At 53.1% G+C, this 25931-nt stretch overlaps 2 protein-coding genes and 1 pseudogene across 3 annotated transcripts; 2 read left to right on the forward strand and 1 right to left on the reverse strand.

Annotated features, from left to right (window-relative positions):
* Positions 1–1783: 1783 nt before the first annotated feature.
* Positions 1784–4241, reverse strand: LOC123810581 (annotated as a pseudogene).
* Positions 3495–18540, forward strand: CD4 (CD4 molecule). The gene is made up of 10 exons (XM_045826480.1): positions 3495–3664; positions 8152–8257; positions 8392–8565; positions 12358–12519; positions 12971–13216; positions 14469–14804; positions 15571–15771; positions 16251–16375; positions 16678–16745; positions 17096–18540. Exons 2-10 carry the CDS (start codon positions 8209–8211, stop codon positions 17124–17126), a joined length of 1392 nt encoding a protein of 463 aa, XP_045682436.1. The 5' UTR covers positions 3495–3664; positions 8152–8208; the 3' UTR covers positions 17127–18540.
* Positions 18541–19541: 1001 nt separating this feature from the next.
* Positions 19542–25182, forward strand: GPR162 (G protein-coupled receptor 162). Of its 2 annotated transcripts, XM_045826334.1 has the most exons (5): positions 19542–19604; positions 21189–22489; positions 23175–23373; positions 23989–24140; positions 24437–25182. In XM_045826334.1, the coding sequence occupies exons 2-5, from the start codon at positions 21623–21625 to the stop codon at positions 24974–24976; spliced, it is 1758 nt and encodes a 585-aa protein (XP_045682290.1). In that variant the 5' UTR covers positions 19542–19604; positions 21189–21622; the 3' UTR covers positions 24977–25182. The 2 variants fall into 2 exon arrangements, with proteins under 2 accessions (XP_045682290.1, XP_045682291.1); XM_045826335.1 differs by lacking the exon at positions 19542–19604 and having other exon boundaries at positions 20039–22489; positions 23175–23364.
* The last annotated feature ends 749 nt before the right edge of the window (positions 25183–25931 follow it).

Consider the following 25931-nt stretch of genomic DNA (forward strand, 5'->3'; position numbering starts at 1 on the left):
CCTTTCTCGGTCTCCAGGTTGAGATGAAGTTCACTACGATAAGCTCTCCCAACACCCTACACTTCTTCCTTTGTAGCCCTTGTTTAATCGTAATGAAATTATTAATTGTTTAGTGTTTGCATCACAGGCCAGAGCAGTGACCATGTCTAGCTTATTTAACATCCCAGCACCCAGCAGAGTCCCTTGGGTCTGGTAGACACATAACACTGTTGAAAACATGAATGAGTAGAGAGGGTCAGGGGTTACAAACTTAAATAGATGCTCATAGGTACTGTGAGCCTGCTGGGTAGTGTGAATGAAACAGCAGGTGGGAAGGTGTTCGCATTCCAGCTGCAGTAAGAGGATGAAGGCCTGAGGAAGGACACACTTCCCCCTTGAAGGACATACACCCACCTTTCAAAGATGCTCCTTAAGTGGTGCGTCTAACATTTTCACTTATATTCATTAACTAAAATAGTCATTTAGCCACATCCAGCTGCAAAGCAGGCTGGGAAGTATAACAAATCTGGGCAGCCGTGAACGCCTTTAAAATTGAGGGTATTACTAAGGAAGAAAAGAAAACAGACTTTGGGGACAGTGAAGCTCTGCACAGAGAGGTAGTTAAGATCTGAAGAATGAATAAAAATTTTCTAGATTAGTGGTTCTCAAAGTGTGGTCCATAGGGGTCCCTGAGACCCTATCAGGGGGTTTGCGAGGTCCCCTTATTTTCATAAAAATAAAATGTGCATGTTGAGATTGCAATGATGTTGCAAAAGCAGTCTGAGATAGAGGGCTTGCTGCCTTAGCACAAATCTCAGCAGTGGAGCCAAATCACACTATAGACATTGTATTCTTCACCGCCAGGCACTTGCGGTGAAAAAAAAAAAGAAGAAATTAATGCCAGTTTCAGTTAAGAATGCCCTTGATGAAGCAGTAAATATTAATTTTATTAAAATTCAACCCTTGACTACATTGTTATGGAATGAGATACGGCTCTGCTCCTTTGCTGTGAAATGTTGTGACGGGAGAGAAGCGCTTTTGCTGCAAAGGAAGCTCAGTGGTTGTTTCAAGTGGAAACACTATTAATTGTTGGAGTTGCAAGCTGAACTAGCCACTTTCTTTTTTCATAGTAGAGGAATGGCGTGATTATATATGCACATTTAAATTCAGGCTGCTGTGCAGAAGATGTCCTGGAGGAAGAAGAATGGAGAGGCCAGGAGACCATGAGGAGGCGGGTGTGATTGTCCAGGCAAAAGATGATAATGGCACCTTGGATGGGAATGGTGGCAGTGGGGCAGAATGACTTGGATAGGCCTCAGAGCTATTTAGAGGGCAACATCCGTGGGAACTGGTAAATAAACACACAGGAGGGACTGGGTGAAGAAGTCAAAGGTATCCAGTTTACTTGGCTTGAGCAGCTTGGTGGATGGTAAAGCCCTTACTGAGGGGGAGACTTTAAGGAGAAGTAGGATTGCAGGCACAAAACAATAATAACTGCTGGCCGGTGTGACTCAGTGGATTGAGTGCTGGCCTGAGAACCCAAGGGATGCTGGTTCAATTCCAGTCAGGGCACATGCCTCGGTTGTGGGCCAGGTCCCCAGTAGGGGGCGCACGAGAGGCAACCACACATTGATGTTTCTCTCCCTCTCTTTCTCCCTCCCTTCCCCTCTGTCTAAAAGTTAAATAAAATCTTTTTTAATAAGAAATAAAATTTTTAAATATTTTAAAAAACAACTGAAGTCTATTTATTTTTCTGAATATTAGACACATTTATTACATGAGCTGAGATAGGAGGGAGGAGCGTTCATTTGCTGTTCCGGGCCTTGATTTCCATCAGCTAGAACCCCAGCTCCCTGCCCTCCAGCACAGAGCCATCTGCTCGGCCACACTGGCCTGGTCTTGGAGCAATGCACGCAAGCAGTTTGCTCCACTGGACTTGCTCCTCTAGAAAACTGCTGATTTGGGCAGTCTTCTGAATTATCATCTGTGGTTGTTTTTTCTTTAAATTTTCTTTCTCCCCAGGAGTCAGCTTGGCCCCCTTCTTGAGGCCCAGGGGCAGAGCACAGTGTGACTTGTACCACTTTCTGTACTCTGTGCTGTCTATGAGCACAGTGCAGTTGTTTACCAGGGACTCAGGGTGGACCAGCTTGTTGCTGGATGCATTGCCGACAACAGAGATAATCCTCATTTTGTGCGTGCAACACCCTGAGCCCCAAGCTGCCCACGTCCTACCTCGAGGCCTGGTACTTGCTGCCTCCCTGCACATGGACTGTGTGTGTGCCACGGGGCCAATCGTAGCACGTGGACTGTGTCCATGCGGCAGGGGCCAATCTGAGAGCTGGCAGCAGGGTGTCCCGGCTCATAATTTCGCTTCTTGCGGTGGGGCTTGCTGTAGCCCCCAGTATTGTGGGGCCCGTGCCAGTTGTCCTGAGAGATGCCCGTGGCTCAGCGCCGGCTGGGAGGAACTAAATGGAGCCACTTTAAAATGGAGCCAGAACTGTTATGCCAGAGGAAATGTGCCCGTTTTATGCCTCAAACCTCTGGAATGTTAAAACAGGGAAAAATAACCTTTGGAATGGGCAGGCCTAAAGCAACATTGTGTCCCAAAGAACTGTTTGCAAGGATAACACAAAAGCAGATATTAGGGTTACTGGACTGGTAGCTCTTGGACTGAAAATTTAAAAGGTTCTTTAGAATAAACAACACTATGTTACATTGTCTGCCCCAATAGAAATGCCTTTGTTCCACTGATGTAATTTTTCACCTTCCCTTTCTTATCAATACCCCTTACCTTTATCTCTTGATTGGAACATTATTTGGGCTTCTGTCAAAACCAATGCTTTTCAAATAGCTATTCTGATCTCAAATACATGCTTGTTGCCTCTTGCTTTGAAAGGCCTTTTATTTTTAGGTTACCAGAGAGCAGTGGTATGCAGATGGTAAGTCTGGTTTGGATCAGGTTGAGTTTGCTATGTCTGGTGAACATCCAGGTGGAGGTGTCCAAGGGGCAGATGGGTAGGCACATCTGGAGCTCCTGAGAGATGTGGGCTAGAGACAGACATCTGAGGGTTGGCAGAGACGAAGGCCCAGAGGGAAAGAGTCTGGTCCCTGGCCACTCTGGGTGCCTCAGAAGTCCTTCTTTCCGCCCAGGCCCTTTCTGCCACCCTGGGCCATCCACAATGTCTCTGGTGCCTCCTCGTGAAGAAATGCCCTCAGGGCCCGGAAGCAAGCAGCTCTTACGTGCCCTGCCCTTGCCTCCCACCTCTTTCCCTGAAGCCCAGGCCAGGCTGCAGTATCACTGACATGATGTTTTTCTTGCCACCCAACAAAAAAGTGCAGTGACCCTTTTTCTTGCCGCCCAGCAAGAAGCACAGTGACGCGCTGGTCTCCAGCCTGGTTCTGCTTTGACTTTGACTTTTTCCCCTTGACTTTGGTATTTTCACTTTAACATCTTTCCTAACAGGTGGGGGGTGGGGACCCCAGCCCCAGATGGTGACGTTGGGACTGTGGGGTGTGGAGGAAGGAACCTCACTACCGGGCTTCCTGTTTCTCCGATTAAGTGCGTCTCTGCGGGAGTAACAAGCCCTCTCCCCAGTGGGCTCCTGGTGGCAGAGCTGCCAGCCCTAACACAGGCACACCTGTGCGAGAGGCAGACACAGACGGGACGAAAGACACAGGCCCAGAGGTAAGATGGACAGACTCAGCTTTGTTCCTTTCTGTGGGTCTGGGACAGGGAGGAGAACGTGGCAGCAGGTGCATTGGAATGTGCTAGACTTTCTGCCCACAGCTCTGGCCATCTTCTTGTGTATTTCATCAGCAGTGATCTCCCACTGGAACTGTGAGCCTCAGGAGACCGGGGACTATGCCAGACTCCTCTCCCCACTATGCCCAGCTAGGTACCCAGACCAGAAGACACCTTTAGGGGGTTGTTGCCTCGGATTGCAAAACTGGAAAAGAAATGGGGACTCGAGGGCACCTCAGACTGAGAAAGGCCCACAGTGGAAGGCAATTAGCTGCGGGGAGTGGAGGAGGTGAGGATAGGGAGAGAGGGAAAAGAGGACAGAAGGAGTGGGAAAGAGATAGGAAGAATAAATATGAAGGAGGGAGGAAGCCTATAGAATAAATGAAAAGGGGAAACAAAAAAGAAAGCAAGAAAAAGAGGAAGAGACGTGGAATCTGGTCTAGAGTCTGGTTCTCCCCAAACCAATTTCCCCAATAACATGATCACTAAAAAGTCGCACCAGAAATCATACTTACGGCATTTCATAAGCCATGTGATTGATGCAACCTTTGTTAATGGTCTTTTCCGCTTGTATGTATTTTTACGCTTGGTCTACTTTTGTGCATTTTTAGAATTTTGAACAATATGTTCAGAGGCACTCCCCCTTAATTAGCTTTGAAATGATGAATGGAATGAAAAAGCTAAAATTCTCAAAAAGGGCTGGAATTGAGCTTTACGTATGAAAGGCTGTAAAAGTGATAGGTACAGGTTTTTAGGTAAATGCGCCACTGGAAGAATTGGCCGTAAGAGAGTGCGCTTTTGGTGTCTTAGCTGCTCTGGAAAAGGAGGCTGGAGGGTCAGACAAGGATGTGCAGCCCCCGCCCTGCCCCAGACTTGGTCCAGTGCCAGGGACTCAGGAGGTGATACCCCCTCGAGATGGGACACCCCGTGCAACTGCACAGCCTCAGGCCTTTTCTTTCCTGAGACCTCCGAGGCCTTCCAGCGCCGCACCCCAGGCGGCCTCCGCCTCCCCTTCCCCTTCGTAGACGTGTTCTGGGACAGGGGCCTCCTCAGTGCAGTCCGGTTCCTCAACATAGAAGCGCCCATTCTCGATAATTCAAAGATTTCGTTCGGGGTGGGATACCTCTCCCTGGATGTCCTGCTCTCGCGGGGCGAGTATTTAAGAGTGCGAGGCTGAGAGCAGGACCTGGCGGGGAGACCGCCGCTTCTGTGCGTGTTGTGACAGCTGCTGTCTCGGGCTGTCCTGGACTCTGTCGTTTGTACAAGATGGCTGCCCTGCACCCCGGAGGACAGGGCAGGGCCAGAGGCAGCTCCCCGGATGATTTCCCTCTTTCAGTGTGGGGACACTCTCTATACAGAAGAGGTCTACCCTGAAATAAAAACTCCCTCTGCCGACTGGTTCTGGACCACTGCCTCCCAGTTCCTCAGGCCTCCATCCCGGCCAAGGTTGCCAGGTGGCCGCAAGGGAGTTGGGTAGACCAAGAGCCTTGCGCGCTTTAGACACTGAATAGGTGTTTATTGAAGTTTTAGATGCTGAATAAGTGTTTGTTGAATGAAATAGCTTTGATGAGGGTGGGTGCTGGGAGGAAGCAGACGGGGGCCTGGGTTTGTGAGGGTCTAGGTGGAGCTCTGCTCCTTTCGGGGGATACGGGAGGGAGGGAGGGCACGGCTCCCCCCACGTGGGCGGCTGAGGCAAGGGAGAGGATGGCGGAGGTTGCAGCTCCCGAACCACAGGGTCCCTTAGAGGGGTCGTGGTATCTAGGAAGTTATACGAAGCCCGTAAGCAGTAGAGGGGGTGTGTGTGGTCAGGGCACATCCCGTGGCTGGGCTTGAGGGGGCTGCCTGGGAGCCGTGGGGGGAAGATGAAAGTGCCGGGGGGACCACAGACTGCCGTTGTGGTGGGGCTGTGCCCTCTTCCTCTCCCCAGCCTCGCTCCTCATCCCATCTCAGGGGGCCAGGGTGAGGGCAGCAGGAACCTCAAGGGCTCTGAGCGTGGGGGGCGTGTTGCCGCTTCGGTCTCATCGCTCCCTCGTTCTCTCTGTCTCTCTTTCGCTCGACTGCACACTTATGCAGGGGGCTTGCCTGTCATAATTTCTTCATCTCTTTCCCTCTGCCCCCACCTTGTTTGAACTCTGCTGGGCCTTGTGTGTGATCATGGATTGTGCGGAGTGTAGCTGTTGTTTTAATGAGCTGCCCCGGGTCTCCCTACCTTCTGCTTTCCTTGGGGCCTCTGTGTGTTTCTCCCAATCTGTCCTTTTCCCTTTGTCCACCCTGCAGCCATCCCCCTCGCATGCACCCTCTGCAGGCTCGCCTCAGAGCAAAGCTTGTTGAAAGCCGGCATTCCTGCCAGAGGCATGGAGGCCCGGTCACAGGCAAGAAAAGGAACTAGAGCTTGGTGGCAGAGGGAATGAGGAGAGATGAAAAAGGAGAAGAGGCACGGGCACTCCACAAAAACCAGGACAGGCAGAATTGCCTCGTGGCATATGAGGCACAGAGGAAGAGAGACACAGTCCCAGAGACTTGAAGATGGGTGTGTCAGCGTTGGGGGGGCAGGGCATAGGTACAGAAATGCATGGATGTGAGCAAAGCAACAAGGGAGTTGGGGGAGGGAAGGAGAGAAAGAGAGAGAAAGAGAGAGAGGGAGAGAGAGAGAGAGGCGCCAGGCGCCAGGACCTTGGGGACCAGTGAGCACCTCCCAGCCTCACCCTGGGGCTGTACTGTACTGGGGCACAGCGCCTCTGAGGAGGCTGAGGATGTGGGAATCAAAGGGCAGCTCTCTGGGGCGGCTGCAGCGGAAGCCCAATGCACGAAAATAAGCAGCAGCTGGAAACCCATAGCCTCCTGCACTGAGCTGAGCCCTGGGGCTGGGTTGGGGCAGTGCAGGCAGCTGGAGGGAGGAGGTGGTGGTCTGCACAGACCCCAGGATCTTGGAGTAGGGAAGAAAAAGTGACCACCATTTGGGGGAAAGGTCAAGAATGTCCAAGCTTCCTCAACCACCTTAGCTGAATTTGGGCCCCAGGAAAGGTATATCCCAGAGGAGACCCCTTCACTTTCTGCTCACCAAAAGCAGTGAGTCTAGGATGGCGGGAACAGTGGGAACCACTTCAGATGTACCAGTGCCTTTACCCCACTCTCTCACCCCAGCCTTCCCCCAGGGCCACCCTGCCCCAAGTTAACTTGTAAACAACTGCACTCGTGACCAGCCTCCTTCCTTTCCTGAGTCCTCCTTCCTGACATCTTCTCTTCTTAGCTCCCTGGTTAAAAAAAATTCTGTCGAGTCCCTGCCACACGTTCAGCACTGGGTAATTGTCCCTTGGGGCAGGTGGAGTGACTGGAGAGAGCTTTTAAAAAATCTTCCTCCAAACTTCATCAGTAGGACCCAGCCCCCAGCACCCGTCTCCTGACTCCCAGCTCTCGGGACCAGCCCCACCAGCTCTGCACACCTTGGGGTGGGATGCCCCTCTCCTTTTCTTTCATCTAATTCATGGTTTTCAAATTCAAAACCTTCCTCAGTCACCTGGAGGTCTGTGAAAACACAGACTGCTAGACCCACCCCCAGTTTCTGATTCAGCAGGTTTTGGATGGGGCCTGAGAATTTGCATTTCTAAGGTGATGCTGCTGCTGCTGATCTGGAGGCACACTTTGAGAATCACTGCTCTGACCCAATGCTGCCCCTTCCTTAAGATCTGTTCAGAACTTTTCTGAAGCCTCCTCCCCCCAACCAGAGACGGTCTTCTAAGCTCAGAGAAGTGGCTCCTGCTCTTTCATCTAAATGCTGAAACAGCATGTCATGAGTGTCCTTTTAGGAGTTATTACAGGGTCGATCTGCTAGTGAGCAAGGCCTTACCCTCTGCTCTTTCTCTCCCTGTCCCCTCACACTCCATCAGGCCCCAAATCCTGGAACTCTCACCTCAGAACTGTCCCATAAGTCAATCTCTCTCCGCATTCTCATGGCCACTGCCTGAGCTCAGGCCCCATCTCCTGTCAGGACTGTGACAATCCTGACTCCTGGGCTTGGCCTCCCCACACTCGCACTTGCCCTTCCCAGAGTGGCTCAAGGGAACCCTTTTGCGAATCTAATCATGTCCTTCTCTACATCAAGTCCCCTGCTGGCTCCCCATGGCCCAGGGTCAGGTCCCAGCATTCCAGCACGGCATTCAAAGACCTCCATGACCTGGCTTGGCTCCCCGATCTCAGTCCCCACCAATTTGTCCCTTTCTCCATAAACCTTTCTCTGACTCCAGGTGGCAGAGACTGCCCCTGGCCTGGCCACAGCACTGTGTGGCACATACTGGTGGGTGTCCGCTTAGAGGTGTGCACTCCACCTCCCTGGCTTGGCTGTAGGTTCCGGAAGGGAGAGATTGCCTATCACCCTGGTACGCTCCAGGCCCAATAAATGTCTGCTACCTAACCATAAGTATTTCCCTCAGGCTCTGCCCCTTCTGCAGGGGAAGGCCCAGGTCCCTGCCTGCCTCAGCAAGGGCACAATGAACCAGGGAATCTCTTGTAGGCACCTGCGCCTGTTGCTGCAACTGGGTGAGTGCTCAGATTTGGGGTGTGGGTGCAGGTGGCAGGGGAGGAAGGGCTAGCTGAGAAATGCAGAGGTGGGGATGAGTCCCCGAGGTGGGGCAGTGACTGGCTTGAGGCCTGACCTCCTTCTTTTTGCCTAGCGCTGCTGCTCCCAGGGATCACTCAGGGGATTGAAGTGGTGCTGGGCAAGGTGGGAGACCTAGTGGAGCTGCCCTGCCAAGGTCCTGAGAAGAAGAACGTACTGTTCAACTGGAAGTATCCTACTGGGATCAAGATTTTGGGACGCTCCCCCTGGAATTCAGGTTTTGTTAAAGGTAGGGTGGCCAAGCTCCCCAGTCAGGGAGAAAAGCATTATGGATTGAACATCCCTGGTTCAGTGCTCTGCTCCTGGTAACCTCTGGGATCCCACAGGGTTCAGGTTGACAGAGACTCAGGCATAAGTGTTAGTTTTAAGTGATAATTATAATAACTTTTTTTTAGTTTTAGTTTTTGTTTCTGTTTCCGGTGGTTTTGTTTTTTGTTTTGTTTTTTACAGTTGCTTTCTGTTTATGTCAGGTGATACTGGCTTTCTGTTTATCACAGTAATGTAATGTTTCTCTTTAAAATGAAGTCATTTAATTTAATTTAATTTAATTTAAAAAGTGAATCTATTTTAATATGTTGCATAAATAACACAGGTGGATTTGACCAAAAATCAGGTATAAGGTATATGAATGGTTGAAGTCTGGAAAATATGGCTCCAGTCCCACACTTGGATTTTACCAGTGAGGCAACTGAGGCCCAGGGAGAAGAAGTCCCTGCCCTGAGCTTTTGTGTGCAATTAGAGATGGAGCTGGGTTAGAGCTTTGGTCTTTCTCTTCTTCTCTTTCTTACTTGACTTTTTTTTAAAAGATTTTATTTCTTTACTTTTAAGCCTCGGCTGGCGTAGCTCAGTGGATTGAGCTTGGGCTGCAAACTAAAGTGTCGCAGGTTCGATTCCCAGTCAGGGTACATGCCTGGGTTGCAGGCCATGACCCCCAGCAGCCGCACATTGATGTTTCTCTCTCCCTCTCTATCTCCTTCCCTTCCCTCTCTAAAAATAAAGAAATAAAATCTTAAATATATATAAATAAGATTTATTTATAATATATACTATATAATCTTATATATATAAGGTTATATATATATAAAAGATTTTATTTATTTACTTTTAGAGGGAAGAGAAGGGAGGGAGAAAGAGAGGGAGAGAAATATCCATGTGAATACACCAATTAGTTGCCTTTTGCATGCACCCAACTAAGGATGTGGCCCCCAGCCTAGGCATGTGCCCTGATTGGGAATCGAACTGGTGGCCTTTCCACTGGGTTCATGTGCCAGCACTCAATCCACTGAACTGCACCAGCCGGGCTCCTTTCTAAAAATTCTTAAGGCTTTTGGTTCAATACTTGTTCTCTTTCTATGATTTGAGTTTCCTGCAGAGCAGCTCCCCTTCCCAACTTCCTGGTCCCTGACAAAGGCAGTGTCACTCTCCTGATCTCACTTCAAGCCTTGGTTTCCTCTCCCTCACTGACTATAGCCATCCCTTCTTTTGGAAGTGTGTTTCTGTTTCATCTTCTTTGTTCCCATGGGAAAACCACTATCATTTGCCAAGGCCACATATCTGGCAATTTCCCTCTGCTACTAACCAGTCTCTTCAACTTTGTTATGTTGTTGTTTTTATTTTTGTTTTAATATTTTATTTTGAAAGTGGGTGAATGGAGGGAGAGAAACATCAGCGTGTGGTTGCCTTTCGCATGGCCCCTACTGGGGACCTGGCCTGCAACCCAGGCATGTGCCCTGACTGGGTATCAAACTGACAACCCTTTGGTTCGCAACCCGTGCTCAATCCACTGAACTAACACCAGCCAGGGCCAGTCTCTTCAACTTTGATTTCTCTTTCACTTGTTGCAGCATGGACTTCCTAAGCAACAATACCCTGCACATGTCACTCCCTAGTCCACTAGACTAAGCCTAGAAGCTTCTGCCTGATAGTCACCCCTAGCATCACTTCCCATAGCTTCCCAGCCAGGAACCTCCACCCCCAGGTGATTTTCTCCCTGCTTTGAGGTGCCTGCCCACGGGAGCTTCCTCCTGTTCCTGGATGTCCTCACTACTCCCCTTCCCTCTAGTCCACTGCCTATACTTCTTTTAAGTCTTGGTTAAACACTGGTCTTCTCCATGAATTTATCCCAGACTCAACCATGCTCTTAGATCTTTCACACCATCCTGCAATTGCTTTTGCCAGGTATGGGACAGCCTGGGCAAGTGGGCCATGATGGGTCTGGAGGAGGAAGAGTTATTTTAGGGGAGGGGTGATACATTTCACTGTGAACCAACTGAGTTTTGGGTGACATCAGGCTAATCTGAAAAAATTATTTCTTGGGCCACTGGAAATGTGGGCCCAGAATTGAGGAGAGAGGGTGGAGGTGAGAATATCCACTTGGGAGTCATCTGCAGAGCTGAGATGGGATGCAGTGGAATTTAGAATATCTACAGAAATGAGGAAGAGGTCCAAGACAGAGTCTGGGTAAGGCCTAAGTGTAGATGTCAGAACAAGAGTCCAAAATGAAGAAAAGGGATAGTGCTTAGATTTGGGGGAGAGAATCAAAAGAGGTGAAAAATGGGGCAGAACTAGAGAAGGCTCCTTTTTCAAGTAGCTTGGAAAATTGTGAAAGGAATGTAGTAGGATTTCAGAAAAATGGAGGAACTAAACTGATGTGTAGATCCAAGGGAAAGAGCAAGTAGGGTGGGAACAACTGAAGGGACAAATGAAAGGGGTGTTGGGTGAGTGTGGGAGGAAGAACTGGGATTGGGCTGTGCCCAGGGCTACAAGTTCTCTGGAAAGGTCTCCTGGAGAGGATGAGCCCGAAAGGGACTCTGAGGTCTGGGAGTGAAGAGAAGGGAGAATGCATGGCCAACAGGACATCCAGTCTCCCACACTACAGCCAGTGTGGGGAGAAGGCCTATGGCTGTTCGGAAGGTGGAGGCGGTGGGGGGGGCACCTTCCTCCCATCCCTGTAAGTGCTCACCCAAGCAAAAAAACTGTATGTTTGCTATGCAAATTTAGCTTCTAAAGCCCTCCTCCACAGGAACTCTGGAGCTACCACTGCACTCAGAAAATGGTTAGCTTAAGAGAACCTCCCTCGGTGATGGTTGTCAGACACTACAAAAGAAGAGACTGGAGGAGACCGCATGTTCATGCCTCAGGAACTTTCCAGAAACAGTACTGAATAGTGTACCAAACAGGCCTGAATTTTAATCCCACTCTACCCCTTACTAGAGTCATAATTGAAAAGGTAGATACGGGTATATAGTGAAAAGCTCCCCTCCCACACTTGTCTCAAGGGTGTCACTTCCTGTTCCCCAGGGGCAACCAAGTTTACTACTTTTTTATGTTTACTTCTAGAAATATTTGTCCATATAAAAGGCAGATAGGTAGATAGATAAAATTTCCCCTCCATTTTAAACAAATGATAGCCTGTTTAATACAATATCTTGCTTTATTCAGTTAGTGTTTCTTAGATATTATTCCATCTCAGTATATAGCTTCCCCATGCTTCTATCATAGCATTCAAACAAATTAGAGTGAACTATAATTTGTTTTCCTAGCCTTTCTTTGCAGACATTTAGTTTTGTATGTGCATTTGCAATTCTGGTAGATATTACAAATTACATTTCAAAGAAATTGTGCTGGTTAATGTTCCTGCTGACATTGTGTAAATAAGAGTTTGGGCAACTACTCAATCTCTCTGAGCCTCAGTTTCCCTATCTGCAAAATAAGCAAAACAGTACCTATTACTTGGAATTGCTGTGCGGATTATTTGAGATAATGCATACATAGAGTATTTAGCATGTAGGAGTTGGTGTTCTCTAAATACGACGTTACTTTATTTTGGATTAGTGAGATGTTGTCCTGGCTGGGTGAATGAATGAGATGAGACCTCCTTGGCAGTCTGGAGTTCTCTGACTAGGAAGAGGGCAGATTCTGCAGGACATTAGCAACGCATATCAGAAGAGTTGGGAGCCCTGCCTTCCAGGGGTGGTGTCTCAACTATACCCAACCTCTTCCATGTGACTTCTACTCCCAGGTACCTCCAAGATGAGCCAGCGCGTCGATTCAAGAACATCCCTGTGGGACCAGGGATCCTTTCCTCTGATCATCCGTAACCTTCAGATGTCAGACACAGGGACTTATGTCTGTGAAGTGGAGAATACGCCAAAGAGAACAGTGGAATTGTGGGTGTTTCGATGTGAGTAGAGCAGGCCTGGGGTACAGACACCTCCGGCCAATCTCCTTTCTCCCACTCCCATTCCCCCCCGCCCAAACCAGGGCCTGAGCTGATGGTACTTCAATAGTCCAGAGCCAGATGAGACTGGCCACCACATCTCCTCAAACCCTCCTCAGGCCTTGGGTCAGGCAGCAGGGAAAGGAATAGATCCAGAGAGGGAGAAGAAGAAGGGCAGGAGCCATAGGAAGCAGGGGAAGAGACAAAGGAAGAAAAGAGAAGGAGAGGAGGGGAGAAGAGGAGGAGAGAGGAAAGCCCTGCCTAGGGCTGGGGTGGGCTGGGGTGGACAGCTGGGCGCTGGCTGGAAGAGAGATGTTGGGGCAGCAGTAATGGTAGGCACTCTTGGTTTCCTGGCTTCTTCCCTTCTCCTTGGGGATAGTGTGTGTGTGACACAGGTGGTTTGTTCCCTTTACAGTGAATTCCAGTTCGGACACCTACAGCAACATCCGCCTGCTGGCTGGGCAGAGCCTGACCTTGACCTTGGATAACCCCCCTAACAGTCACCCTCAGGTGGAATGGAAAGGTCCAGGGAATAAAAAGAAGAGTGAGGACAAGAGCCTCTCCCTGTCCCGGCTGGGGTTGCAGGACAGTGGCTCCTGGACATGCACTGTCTTCCAGAGCAAGAAGACACTGGTGTTCAACATAAACATCTTGGTGCTGGGTAAGACTTGCCCCTGGCCCCTGCAGACTGCCCCCTACCTCAGAGGCTGATGGCCCCTCCCTCAACTCTGACTGCTCTGCTGCTGAGTCTGGTACTAGGGACAGAAGGAGGCTAGGGCCAGGCTCCTCTAAAGCTGAAGTCCATCATGAGGGATGTACTGGGCTCTCTCTTCCTCAGGCTGGTGGACTTGGAGGAAGGAAGGGACATGGGATGTAAGGATGTGGGAGACCCCAACAATCCACGGAGGAGGCCCCAAAAGAAGAATGTCAAGGACATCTGTTCTCTTTGTTGCCTCAGCTCCCCAGTCCCACTAAGCTGGCAAATCCACTTATTCAGGGACAGTAGCCTGAGGAAATTCTACCTTGCCCCTTTAGAATCCTGAAGTAGCCACTTTGGGGAAAACTGAAAGCCCAGAATGCAGGTCTCACCCCAGATGCTTGTGTGATACAAGGTAGAATAGTGTCTGGACTCAGATTCAAATCCACACTCTGACTTAACCTTAGGCAAGTTATTGAACCTCTCTGTGCCTTGTATTTTTGTAAATGGGGATGATGCTCGCTGTAATAGTGATGAGAATTAATATAGCATGTAAGGTGCTTGGAACAGTGCCTGGCACATAGTAAGCCCTTTGTAAGTGTTTTCTCTTATCTTGTGAAGGTGCTAACTTTTGTTTTTTGTTTTCTATCCTCACCTGAGGACATGTTTATTGATTTTAGAGAGAGGAGAAGGGAGGGAAAGAGAAAGGCAGAGAAGCATCAATGCCAGAGAGGAACATTGGTGCCAGAGAGAAACATCAATAAGTTGCCTCTTACCAGGGACCAAACCCCACAACCCAGGCATGTGCCATGACTGGGAATCAAACCTGACCTTCAGGTTTACAGGACAACGTCCAACCAACTGAGCCACTCCAGCCAGGGCAAGGATGCTATCTAAGCACCTAATTAATGCAGGCCAAATACCCTATGTGCTCCAGGGGTCCTGAAGAGGAAGAGGTCCCCCTCTGCCTGGACTGTTCTATGAGGGCTTCCAGGGGGAGGAGACACTGCTGTGGGAACATGTTGGGGTAGAGCAATGAGAAAGTAGAGTGAAGAGGTAAATAGGAATTTAAGGGCCTGAAATGGCAAGCTGGATGTTTGGATGCATATGCTCCCCTTCCATCTTTTTGCTGTCCCCACCACATGGCTGCCCCACCCTGGACACCCTCATTGTTCTATCTCCTTCTAACCCACATTCTCTCCCTCTCCACATCCAGCTTTCCAGAAGGTCTCTAACACATTCTATACAAAAGTGGGGGAGCCAGTAGTGTTCTCATTCCCGCTCACCTTCGAAGACGAAAACCTGAAAGGGGAGCTGACGTGGCAGGAGGAGGGGGCTCCCTCCCTTCAGTCCTGGGTTACCTTCTCCTTGGAGAACAGGAAGGTGTCTGTGATGAAGAATCGTCAAGTCCGGAAGATCCAGGTGAAGGAGACGCTCCCCCTCCAGTTCAGCCTGCCCAAGGCCTCACCTCAGGACGCTGGTTCTGGAAACCTGACCCTGTCTCTCAGGCAGGGGCAATTGCATCAGAAAGTGAACCTCGTGATGATGAGAAGTGAGGAGCTGGGCTGAGAAGGGGAAGGCAGGGGCGGGAGGTGGAAGGGCCTGACCCTGGGCTCCTTCTAAGCCAAGACCGGCCCCCAAAGGGTTGCCTAAGCCCTGGTTGTCTGACGGAGCTGAAGAAGGGCGCACTGGTTTGGGGGCTGGCTGTGCACTAACACTGGAATCCATATATCTTCCCTGACGTCTCTGAGCCAGCCTAGGGCACATTCCACTGAGAATCCCCAAAGGCCATGTGTTGACAACCAGGGTTCTAGTTCTGTCTCAGCCCCACCCTCTGTGACCCTGGCTAAGCCCCCACTTCTGTGTGTCTGTTTTCCCCTAATGAGGAGAAAACCTGCTCGGAATGTGATAGTGATGATGATAATGTCAGGCCCCACACTGCGTTCTTCACTTCCCTGTTTCCTTAAATCATCATAACAGCTCCCCAGGTAATCATGCCTAATATTCGATGCTTCCTACATGCCAGGCCCCATTACAAATATTTGTGCATTTAATAATTGTCTGGGGCTCAGGTTGCTAAGCAACTTGCTCAGGGACACACATTCGTAAGCAGTGGGGCTGGGATTCGAATCCAAGACTGCTGGACCTCGAAAGCTGTGTTTCCTCTATTAGAATTGCATGAAGATGTGCCCTGAGATGCCAAAAGAGAAACACCCACATAAAGTGTCATTTTGACTGTTCTGGCTCCCCTTAGAGCATAGAGGTGCCAGGAAGCCAGAGGTCCAGGCTCCTAACTTCAGGCTCTCGTTCCTCTGCAGTGAATGAGTCCCAGGACCAATTGACCTGTGAGATGCTGGGTCCCAGCCCCCCCAAGCTGAGGCTGAGCTGGAGGCTGAACAACCAGTCTGCAAAGTTCTTAAGTCAGCAGAAGCTGGTAAAGGTGCTGAACCCTGAGGCGGGTGTGTGGCAGTGTCTACTGAGTGACAACAGCAAAGTTCTACTGGAATCCAAGGTCGAGGGTGAGTGAGGCCTGACCCCTTAGCCCCTGCCTCCTCAGCGGTGGCATTATCCACAGCAGGACTGGTGCAGACCACACAGAGTCCCACTTTCCCAACTCCCCTGAGAGAGGAGGGTTGGGTGGATGTTGCCTGGACACAGGACCGACGAGGTAGAGTTCCCGGCTGTAGGTCCCCACCTGTGGTCTTGCAGGTTCCCACAATCCTAAGCTCTACAGCTCAGGAATGAGGCCCACCTGAACAAGAGTCCCCATCCTGGCTCCTTTCCAAACCCAACCACAAGCACTTGTGTGTGTGCATGTGAGTGTGTGTGCATGTACGTGTGTTTAAGGCACACAGATGGAACCACTACTCCTAGCCCCCCAGGGTGCCCTGTAGTCTCTAAACCTTAAAACCCCTTCCCCAGCCTTTCCCCTCCAGCCCCAATGACCTGTGAGGGCCCAGTGTTCCCTGCGCTGAACACCTGTCTCTCTCTCTTGCAGTTTCGTCTTCAGCATTAACCCAGGCCTGGCCAAAGCTCCTGGCCATCGTGCTGGGGGCGATTGCAGGCTTTCTGATTTTCACTGGGTTCTGCATCTTCTGCTGTGTCAGGTGCTGGCGCCAAAGGGTGAGTGAGCCTCCTCAGACACCCCCCTCCACACACACACAGCAACAAGGGTGTCCTGTCTATGTGACTTGCTTCTGCTCTGTTTCTCTCTGCCCACCACCGAGTTCCCTTACTGCAGACTGGGCTGTGTCCCAGATCCCAGGGAGGGAGAGGCAGGAAGGAGCAGAGTTAATTCTGGGACAGATGGCCTCAGCCACAGTATCTGCTTCTGCCCTCCCAGCTTTCCCCACTCTTCCCTCCAAGGGGCACCTCCCCTCTGGAGGCCAAAGGCCCTCACAACTCCCCTCCTTCTTCCTGGACAGCGCCAGGCAGAGCGGATGTCTCAGATCAAGAGACTCCTCAGTGAGAAGAAGACCTGCCAATGCCCCCAGTAAGGAACTGGGGGGAGAAGGATGGGGGTGGGGGCGGGGCGGGGCGGCGGTGGGGCGGTTGTGAGAATGGGAGGGCTAGGAGGAGGGCAAGAGGGGAAAAGAAGAGAGGGAAGGGGAGGAGATGAGGAGGGAGGAGGGGTGGAAATGAGGAGATGGGGGCCAAGGGAGGTGGTGGAGGGGAAATAGAGGTACAAAGGGATGGCTGAAGAGGTAGACAGCAGGCAGAAGGCTAAGGGGGGGCGCGAGGTGGCAGGCAGCAGTGGCGAGGGGTCTGGGAGCCACGGAGGTCCCAGAACCCGGAGGAGTTGGGGAGGAGTAGCCTTGTTCCTCTCACTCTCTCGTCCTCCAGCCGGTTACAGAAGACACGTCATCTCATCTGAGGCTCTGGGCCTGGGAGAGCTTCCCACGTGCAGCCTCCCCAGCCGTCTACCCTGCGTTTCCTGTTGGGCTCCTGGGCCTGCGGACCAGATGAATGTAGCAGATCCCAGCGCCTCTGGCGTCTCCTGCTCTTTGTCCACAGTTGGCCATTGGGTCTCCTCTTCCAGAGGCTTACTCACCTCGCTGCTGCCTCGTTCCCTATGCAGTCAAACCCTAGCCCTTCTTTCATGATTTCTTCTCAACTCTCTCCCTCACGGCCCACTTGGATCCCAGGGGGGCACGAAGGACCAGCCCTCCCTGGCCTGGTGTGTGAGGCTGGGTGTCTGAAGCACGAAGTACAGGAAAGAAACTTGGGACCAGAGAGGGCAGGGACTAGTCAAAGGTCACACAGCCAGTCAAGGACAGATCCAATGTAAAGGCTCCTGACTGCTCCACTGTTCCATTCTGATACACACCCATATGTACAGTTCACACTTGTGCACAGACACAATTCCTGATCACCCAAGCAACACACTCAGTTTATAAACCAGTTTGACATGCTTTGTCTATTTAAAGCTGAGAAAAATCCTAGGAGGCTGGTGGTGACAGGACCACAATTAGCATCTCCAGTTTATAGACCAGAAATGAATTCAGAGAGGTCATATGATTGCCCAAGGTCACAAAACTAGTAAGTGCTGTGCTGAGTCAGGACCAGCCCCAACGGCCTGACCCCTAGTTCTACTGCTGTTTTCTGAACAATGGAACAATTACCACATAGATCTCTGAGCTGGTGAGTCACCGATGCCCAGTATGTACCTTAGGATTCACGGGAGCGTTACAGCACAGGGAGGCCTGCCTCAGGGAGGTCAAGAACACACGGAGAACAGCCTCCCTGCCTAAAATCCTCCCTTCACCACCTGCTGGAGGCAGAATCCTGTTTCCACAGGACAAAACCTGCAGCTCTTCCAAGGAGAGCACCGGCTGGGGGGGCAGGCCCTGTGGGAGAGGGTACCCAGCGACCCACCACTCACCCTGTGAAGAACCTTCTGGAGGGTGAGCTTGGCCAGGGGGAGGGAGCAGGACATAGGCTTGAGAGCGCACAGCTGAGAGGCCCTCCTGTGAAGGATGACAGTGCTGGGCCTCAGTCCCCCTGCCCTGCATGCTCCTGCACAGGAAAATTAAGGGTACCAGCATTCTCCCTCTTCTTCTCAATCCAGCTGTCTCAGGAATCCCCAGCCTCCTCTACCTCTCCTTCCATTCTCTTCTCACCATCCTCCTCAGTCTCTATGACCTTTCTTTCTCTCCCTTTCTTTCAAGCCTCGTCCAAGAAGAACACCCAATTGCTGCCAGAGCTCCCCATTGCTTGCTTTGTATTCCTGCCACTTCCAATCCCTAAATCCCTGAGCTGACAGAAAAATACAGTAAACTTACTATAAAGATGCTCTTCTTCATTTGAGAGAGAGAGAGAGAGAGAGAGAGAGAGAGAGGGAGGAGGGAGAGGCATGGAGACATGTATGTGTGGATGTGTGGACTCCTCTCTGGGGACCCAGAATCTTCTGATCTGTGGGGTCAGACCCAGAGCAGAAGCTGCCAGGCTTGCCCCAGGAAGAAGATGAGGTTCCTCTGGGGAGGGAAAAATTCTCTGGAGACTGACTACCCACCTACTCACCCCCCAGAGGGCCCTGCATGTGTGTGTGAGGCTAAGACTTTGTGGTCACACGTGTGTGATGCACTGAGGGGGAGAGTCTGTAGGAGTGCGTGTGTTCCACGCGTGTGTGTGGTGGAGGGCAAGGACCATGAGAAACTAATGTGTGTGCGTGCATTGTGTGTATCCCCAAAAGGAGTGTGAGTTTGTACTCCAGGAGGTGTGTGCGTCCCCGCGTGCGTCCAGACCCGTGCACCCTCGCCGCAGGAGCAGCCCGGCTTCGGCGCCAGCCCCTCACCGCCCGGAGTCTGCAGCGCGTGCCCCTCCGAGCTCGCCCTAGGCTCAACCTCACACAGATACACGGTGACACACGCTGACACACGCTTCCTCCTCCTGGAGCAGCCAGCTCCCCAGTCCCCGTACACCACCAGCTGCCTCTTGGAGCTCGTGTTCGTGTTGAAAACGGGATGGGGTGGGGGTAGGACGCGAACCATTTCACCAATGAAGTCGGTTCCCCTCCGTCTTCCTCGCCCCCTCCCTCTCGGCGCCTTCCTTGTCCCTCCTCCTGCAAGTCACCACCGTCCAGCTCCCCGCCCTACCGAAAGCTTTTCCCTCCCAAAAGCTTTTCCCCTGGCCCCCCACGCGGGGCTCAGGGGCTGGAGGACCGAGGGAGACGGGCCGGGGGAGCCCCGGGGGACGCAGGCGGAGTGCGCGGCGGCGGGCTGAGCGCAGAGGCAGGGACCGAGGGGAGGGAGAAGGGCCAGCAGTGGGGGAGGGAAGAGGAGGGCGGGCGGGCGGGAGCCGGCGGGCCGTGTCGGGAGTGCGGGCTCCATGGCAGTGCTGGGCGCAGCCAGAGGTAAGCCGACCCCTGCCCAGTCCCCGCGGCCTCCCCCCCTCGCCCCCCTCCCCACCTCCAGCGGCCTCTTCTCCCATCCGACCGGCCCCTCCTCCCCAGCCACCTGCTGTTTCTACCCTGGGGAGCCGGTGGGCGGCACGAGGGAGGAGCCGCCTAACCTTACCCCTTCACCCCGAAGGGCGAAGAGCGCTGGACCCGGTATCCGCCCCGGAGTCCCCCAGAGCCCCCTCCCACCTTCCTCTGGTTTTTCTCTGCCCTTCTCTCTGCCCTTCAGATCCTTCCTGCCTTCCTCCCTCTCTGACTCCCCATCTCTCTCTTCCCGAGCCCAGGGGCTGCGCCTGGGTAGGGATGGGTGGGAAGGGGTTCGAGGTTGTCGGGGGCGGAAAGTGGGGGAGGCGCTCCCGGCCAATTCTCCCCACCTCCCTCTGGCTGGTCATTGCCATGGCAACTAGGGTGCACGGGGCTCCCGAGAGAAGACCGAGGTTGGGGGTGCACTAGTACCTCTTGAGGAGGGCAAGGGTCTGAGGTTCTTATTCAGGAAACAGACCCTCCCACCGCTGTGCCCGTTTTGCCTCCCATTTATCCCCAAGCCGCTGTGTCCATCCCTCCTGCCTCCACTCCGTTTAGGGTTGCACCTGATTTCCCTCTGAGCCCTCCCGCCCCGGCCCCGGGGCTTCTTCCTGAAGCTCCGCGTCGGGAAATTCAGGACCGTCTTCCCTCCCATCGGAGGGAACCTGGTGCTGGGGCGAGGGAGGGCTCAGACTCCAGGTCCACCGGCGGGAGTCCGCACCTCTGCGCGAGCTTCTCCTCTCTCTGCCTCCCCATTCCCCGCTGCCTCCTCCCCTCCTTCCCAGCCTTCTCCCTCTAAAGCCTTCTCTCCGGGGGGCTCTGGGCTTTTCCTTCTATTTTCAGATACTATCGTTTTGCCCCCCTCTTTATTTCTCTTGTGCTAAAATTCTCCTCCTTCCTCCTCGTCCCCCCTCTTTCCATTTCTGGATGCTTCTGATGTCAGCCGTTTCCCCGCCTTCAGGTTCCCTAGTCCCCCCTCGGTCCCAGCCTCCATTCTCCTGTCTTCCCAGATTCCTGGTGAGCTGGATGGCAGTCACGCAAGTGTGGGGAAGAAATGGGGCTGAGCACCAAGGCCCCAGGCCCAGGAGCCCGGCAGTTTGGGGAGGGGCTGTAATACCATGTCCCAGTTTACTGTGAACCCTCAAGAAGAAACAGGTCGTGTCTCTGCCATCAGCAGCTCTGAAGACAGATTCTGGGGCATGAGGATGGGGTTGAGTAGCACTGAACAGGGGACAGGAGAAGAAGGGAGCTGAGAGCGCCGGAGGGAGGAAAAGGGCTGGAAAGGGCTAGGAGGCAGGAGGTCAGAATACCTTCTCTCCTGGGGGTCTGGAAGACATGGCTCTTAGTTGTGTGGGGTGTTTGAGCAACCCCCTGATTTAAGGCAGGAGGATGTTCTGAATGACCCCGTGAACCCAGAAATGAGTCATGTTTGCAGTTTCAAGGGGAACACAAGACACCGGTTAGAGACCAGCCTACTTCGCCTGCCCCCTTCCACATGGCATCTCTCCCTTGCAGTTTGTCCCGGTGGCTGAGCCCCAACCTCACAACCCCTTGGGGCATCCAGAAGACCCCCGGCTGGTCAAGAACCAGAAGAAGAAGAAAACTGCAAGTCCCAGTATGGGGGCCAGAGCTCCCCAGCCAGCCTCATAGTTGGAGAAGCAGCCGGCTTGTCCCCCTAGTCAGCTACAGGCATACTTCAGGAAGGGTCCTACCCAATATGGAAGCTGAGGACCACCTCCGCTGACCCCTAGTCTCCTCCTCCGCCTTCCACGTGTGAACTTAGCTGAGTCAGTCAGGCAATGCTGAGCAGTAGGGTGGACCTAGGGGCTGCCTGCCTCATTACAAGGCAAGGACTGTGGGCATCATGGGAGTGTGTGTGAGTGGGGCTCCTGGGTGAGACCTAGCCCCCACCCCCAGGAGTTCAAAGGGGGTGGGGGGCCAAAGATAGGATGGCTCGGGGCGGGGTGGGGCCAGAGGAGGCCTCCCTGCGCTCAAACGCGTTGTCCTGGCTGGCCTGTGGGCTCCTGGCCCTGCTGGCCAATGCCTGGATCATCCTCAGCATCTCTGCCAAGCAGCAGAAGCACAAGCCACTGGAGTTGCTGCTCTGCTTCCTGGCCGGCACACACATACTCATGGCCGCGGTGCCCCTCACCACCTTCGCTGTGGTGCAGCTCCGGCGCCAGGCTTCCTCCGACTACGACTGGAATGAGAGCATCTGCAAGGTCTTTGTGTCCACCTACTACACACTGGCCCTGGCCACCTGCTTCACAGTTGCCTCACTCTCCTACCATCGCATGTGGATGGTGCGCTGGCCTGTCAACTACCGCCTCAGCAATGCCAAGAAGCAGGCGCTGCATGCTGTCATGGGCATCTGGATGGTCAGCTTCATCCTCTCCACACTGCCCTCCATTGGCTGGCACAACAACGGTGAGCGCTACTACGCCCGAGGCTGCCAGTTCATAGTATCCAAGATTGGCCTTGGCTTTGGCGTCTGCTTCAGCCTCCTGCTACTTGGGGGCATTGTCATGGGGCTGGTCTGTGTGGCCATCACCTTCTACCAGACACTGTGGGCCAGGCCCCGGAGGGCTCGGCAGGCCCGGAGAGCGGGGAGTGGGGGTGGGGCCAAGGGGAGTGGGGCAGGGGGCTTGGGTACACGGCCAGCCTTTGAGGTGCCAGCCATTGTGGTGGAAGATGCCCGAGGGAAGCGGCGGTCCTCGCTGGATGGCTCCGAGTCGGCCAAGACATCCCTGCAGGTCACCAACTTGGTCAGCGCCATCGTCTTTCTCTATGACTCACTCACAGGGGTGCCCATCTTGGTGAGATTGGGGTCCCTCCTCCTGTTCTTCCCAAACCAGGCCCCAGCACAGTCACCTGGCCTCCAACTCCATCTTCTTGTCCTCTACCCACCCCCACTCCATCTGTGGGCCCCCATCTCTATCATCCATCTTCTGCTTCCCATGACCCCCAGCTCCACTGTCTGTTTGCCAGTTCTCACCGCTCAACTCCACCATCCATCCTTCCCCCTGCTGCCCATCCTCCAGCTCCCTCATCTGTCTTGAGGCTCCACTGTTCAGCACCCAGACCTATCTATCACTCAGTTGCTTAGCTCCACTTTCCATTCCCTAATTCCCTCTGGATGTCACAGGGTCTCTGAACACTCCTGGGTGGAAACCCGAGAGCTCACCCCACTGCCCCAGTTCTTTGCATCCCCACCTGGCCCCTACTCCTGAATTTTTGTTTGTCTTCAGGTTAGCTGTAGTACCTCTGCTCCTCTCCCTGGGAACCCAGGGTTCTGCTCTAGTGCTCTCCCCTGACCTTCCTCTGAGTCAGTCCTTTCCCTGTCTCCACCTCCAACTTTGCTTTTGTCATGATCCAATGTGATCCGGGCCATCCCTTCCCAACTTCTTGTCCACCAGCTGCACTAGGGTATCAGATCTGGGGTCAAGTGAGCCCCCTGCGCTCTGGGCCCTGACCCGGCGCCATTCCTCATCCTCCCACCAGGTGGTGAGCTTCTTCTCCCTTAAGTCGGACTCGGCTCCCCCGTGGATGGTGCTGGCGGTGCTGTGGTGCTCCATGGCACAGACGCTGCTGTTGCCCTCCTTCATCTGGTCCTGCGAGCGCTACCGCGCGGACGTGCGCACAGTGTGGGAGCAGTGCGTGGCTATCATGTCCGAAGAGGATGGCGACGACGGTCAGAAAAGTGACCGGTTTTTTTCCTGGGCATTCGCCCCCTTTTCTGCCCCTTTCTGCCAGCCCTTGTTTGTGCAGGGACGGGCTGCCCTGGAGTGCCCCCTGCTGGAAGGAACCTGTGCAGCCCCTGGGCTGACTCCAGGTCCCCCTTTCCCCAATCATACGCCACAACATACACCCACTGCTTCGTTTTGCACCTAGGGCTCCCTCCAAGGGGCATTACTTCTCCTCTGGAAGTCCACATGACCCAGCTCTGCCTCCATTGGCAGAGTGCATGAGAAACAGTCCAGAGACCTAACAACCGTAAAGGAAGGGCATGGAACTAAGGGGAGGCTAAGCTTCCTGAATGGGACCCCAGATGTAGGGACAGCCTTTTTCTTTGTGTGTGTGTGTGGGGGGAGGGGGGTAACGATTGTTTCAGTAAGTATGGCTGTACGAATGCCGCACTAGGGATTCAGCACTGAATGCAACAGACCACTCCGACTTTCTTCCTGGAGCTTACAGAATAGTGGGAAGAGAAAGATTCTCCGGGGAACTTTATAAAAAGGGAGAGGAAGGTTTAAAGGGGGGCAGGGAGCGGTGGGCATTCCTTGCCTGTAACCACTCTGCCTCTTTTCTCTCCTAGACGGCGGCTGCGATGACTATGCAGATGGCAGAGTGTGCAAGGTTCGCTTTGATGCCAATGGGGCCACAGGACCGGGGGACCCCACCCAGGTGAAGCTGCTGCCTGGGAGGCACATGCTCTTTCCCCCTCTTGAGAGGGTCCACTACTTGCAGGTATGGGACTAGGGAATATGCCTCCTATTCTGGGTGTCCCTTCATTACTGTTCTTCAGTCTCTGTTATCCATCCCAACTGCCCATTCTCTAGTCCTGGCCTGCAGGGCACATAACGGGTAGGGAAAAGAAAGGCATGCCAAGAGAAGCTTTCCTTCAGAACTCTCAGATGCATTCCATCAGAAGATGTTTTGCAGTTTAAGGGGGTGGGAGTCATCTTGCAGAGTCCCCACTTTGGTCCCTGCTCTACCCGCTTTGTCTCTGCAGCACTTCTGGGTCTACTTGCTCCTCTCCCCAGGTCCCTCTGTCCCGTCGTCTGTCCCACGATGAGACCAACATCTTCTCTACCCCTCGGACACCAGGCTCCTTCCTGCACAAGTGGTCATCCTCTGATGACATCCGGGTCCTCCCAGCCCAGAGCCGGGCCCTGGGGGACCCTTCTGAGTACCTGGGACCAAGACAAAGGCTGGAGGATGAGGAGGATGAGGAGGAGGCTGAAGGTGGAGGGCTAGCTAGCCTTCGACAATTCCTGGAGGGTGGGGTTCTGGGGTCAGGTGGGGGGCCCCTACGGGGTCCTGGCTTCTTCCGGGAGGAGATCACCACCTTCATTGATGAGACACCTCTGCCTTCTCCGACTGCCTCTCCTCGAAGGCCCAGGCCACTGGGCCTCTCACCCCGCCGACTCTCCCTAGGGTCCCCTGATAGCAGAGCCATTGGACTTCCTTTGGGACTAAGTGCAGGGAGACGCTGCTCCCTGACAGGAGGTGAGGAGAGTACAAGAGGTTGGGGAGGATCCTGGGGTCCAGGTAACCCCATGTTCTCCCAGCTGACCCTGTGAGCCCAAGTAGGCCTGCTGGACTCAGAAGAGGGTGTCTGGTTGGATGATACCTCCTTCTGGCCCTGAGCCTAGGGCAGCTGCCTCCAGACTCCAGGGAGATGGGCACTGTGTCTGGGGTCCCTGAGCCCCAGCTGTTTCCCATCCAAGTTACTAGATGCCCTACTCACCTTCCATCACCCCTAGGAAAATGTATTAAAGTCTAAAGTGTTACCATAGAAACCTCTGTGTGTGTGTACTGTGTCAGCAAAGCGTATGTGGTCAGAGGCTTGGGGGGTGGAATGGCTTATAGAGGACAAAACAGCAAGGGCAGTGGACAGAGGCACAGAAATACCCACAGAGAAAGACAAACAAACGTAAACATGAAGACATACACGGAGAAGGGCTTCTAAAAGCATCTCATGCTGGGGGGCACTGGTTTGGGGCATAAAAGATCTTTGTTCAGATCTGTGGAGGTTGTTTGAGTGTGACCCTGTCCCCCATGCCTCCTTCCCCAAAATCCATGTGGGGGCCCAGTTACTGGACAGGAAAGGGTTTGGGACTGACTTGGTGTCGCAGGCTTGGAGTTTACCCTCCTCCATGCTTCATTCCGAAGCTCTTTTTCCAGGAGTTTGGGGCGCGGTGGGGGGTGGGGGTGGGTTGGGGTGGCGTTCGAGCATGTGAGAGGCACCCACACTCCTTTTCCTGGCCCCAAGAGTGGAGGGGAACAGGGAACACAGCTGAGACAGTGGCTCCCACTCCATGGGCCTCAGGGTCTGGTGGCTATGGTCTGAGGAGGCTCCTCATACAGCCTTTCAAAACCCCGGGCAGCTCCAGTTCCGGCCAGTTACCCTCAGTCCATGATTAGTTTCTTGGTCTGTTTCTCATTCCACACTATCCCGCTCGTCTTAAAGATCGCTTTCTCCACTATATGCCTCCTGACTTCTCTCTCTCACACACTGGCCTCTCCCAGGGTTGG

Source organism: Phyllostomus hastatus, unplaced genomic scaffold (assembly GCF_019186645.2).
Source record: "Phyllostomus hastatus isolate PE091 unplaced genomic scaffold, TTU_PhHast_1.1 phas_scaffold_755, whole genome shotgun sequence".
Lineage (NCBI taxonomy): Eukaryota > Metazoa > Chordata > Mammalia > Chiroptera > Phyllostomidae > Phyllostomus > Phyllostomus hastatus.

Excerpts from the sequence above, each read along its gene's own strand:
- CD4 (XM_045826480.1), top strand. The coding sequence starts at position 8,209 with ATGAACCAGGGAATCTCTTGTAGGCACCTGCGCCTGTTGCTGCAACTG. Across the intron at positions 8,566-12,357 it reads GAATTCAGGTTTTGTTAAAG|GTACCTCCAAGATGAGCCAG; the intron begins GTAGGGTGGCCA and ends TTCTACTCCCAG. Across the intron at positions 14,805-15,570 it reads GAACCTCGTGATGATGAGAA|TGAATGAGTCCCAGGACCAA; the intron begins GTGAGGAGCTGG and ends GTTCCTCTGCAG.
- GPR162 (XM_045826334.1), top strand. The coding sequence starts at position 21,623 with ATGGCTCGGGGCGGGGTGGGGCCAGAGGAGGCCTCCCTGCGCTCAAAC. Across the intron at positions 22,490-23,174 it reads TCACAGGGGTGCCCATCTTG|GTGGTGAGCTTCTTCTCCCT; the intron begins GTGAGATTGGGG and ends TCCTCCCACCAG. Across the intron at positions 23,374-23,988 it reads TGGCGACGACGGTCAGAAAA|ACGGCGGCTGCGATGACTAT; the intron begins GTGACCGGTTTT and ends TTTCTCTCCTAG.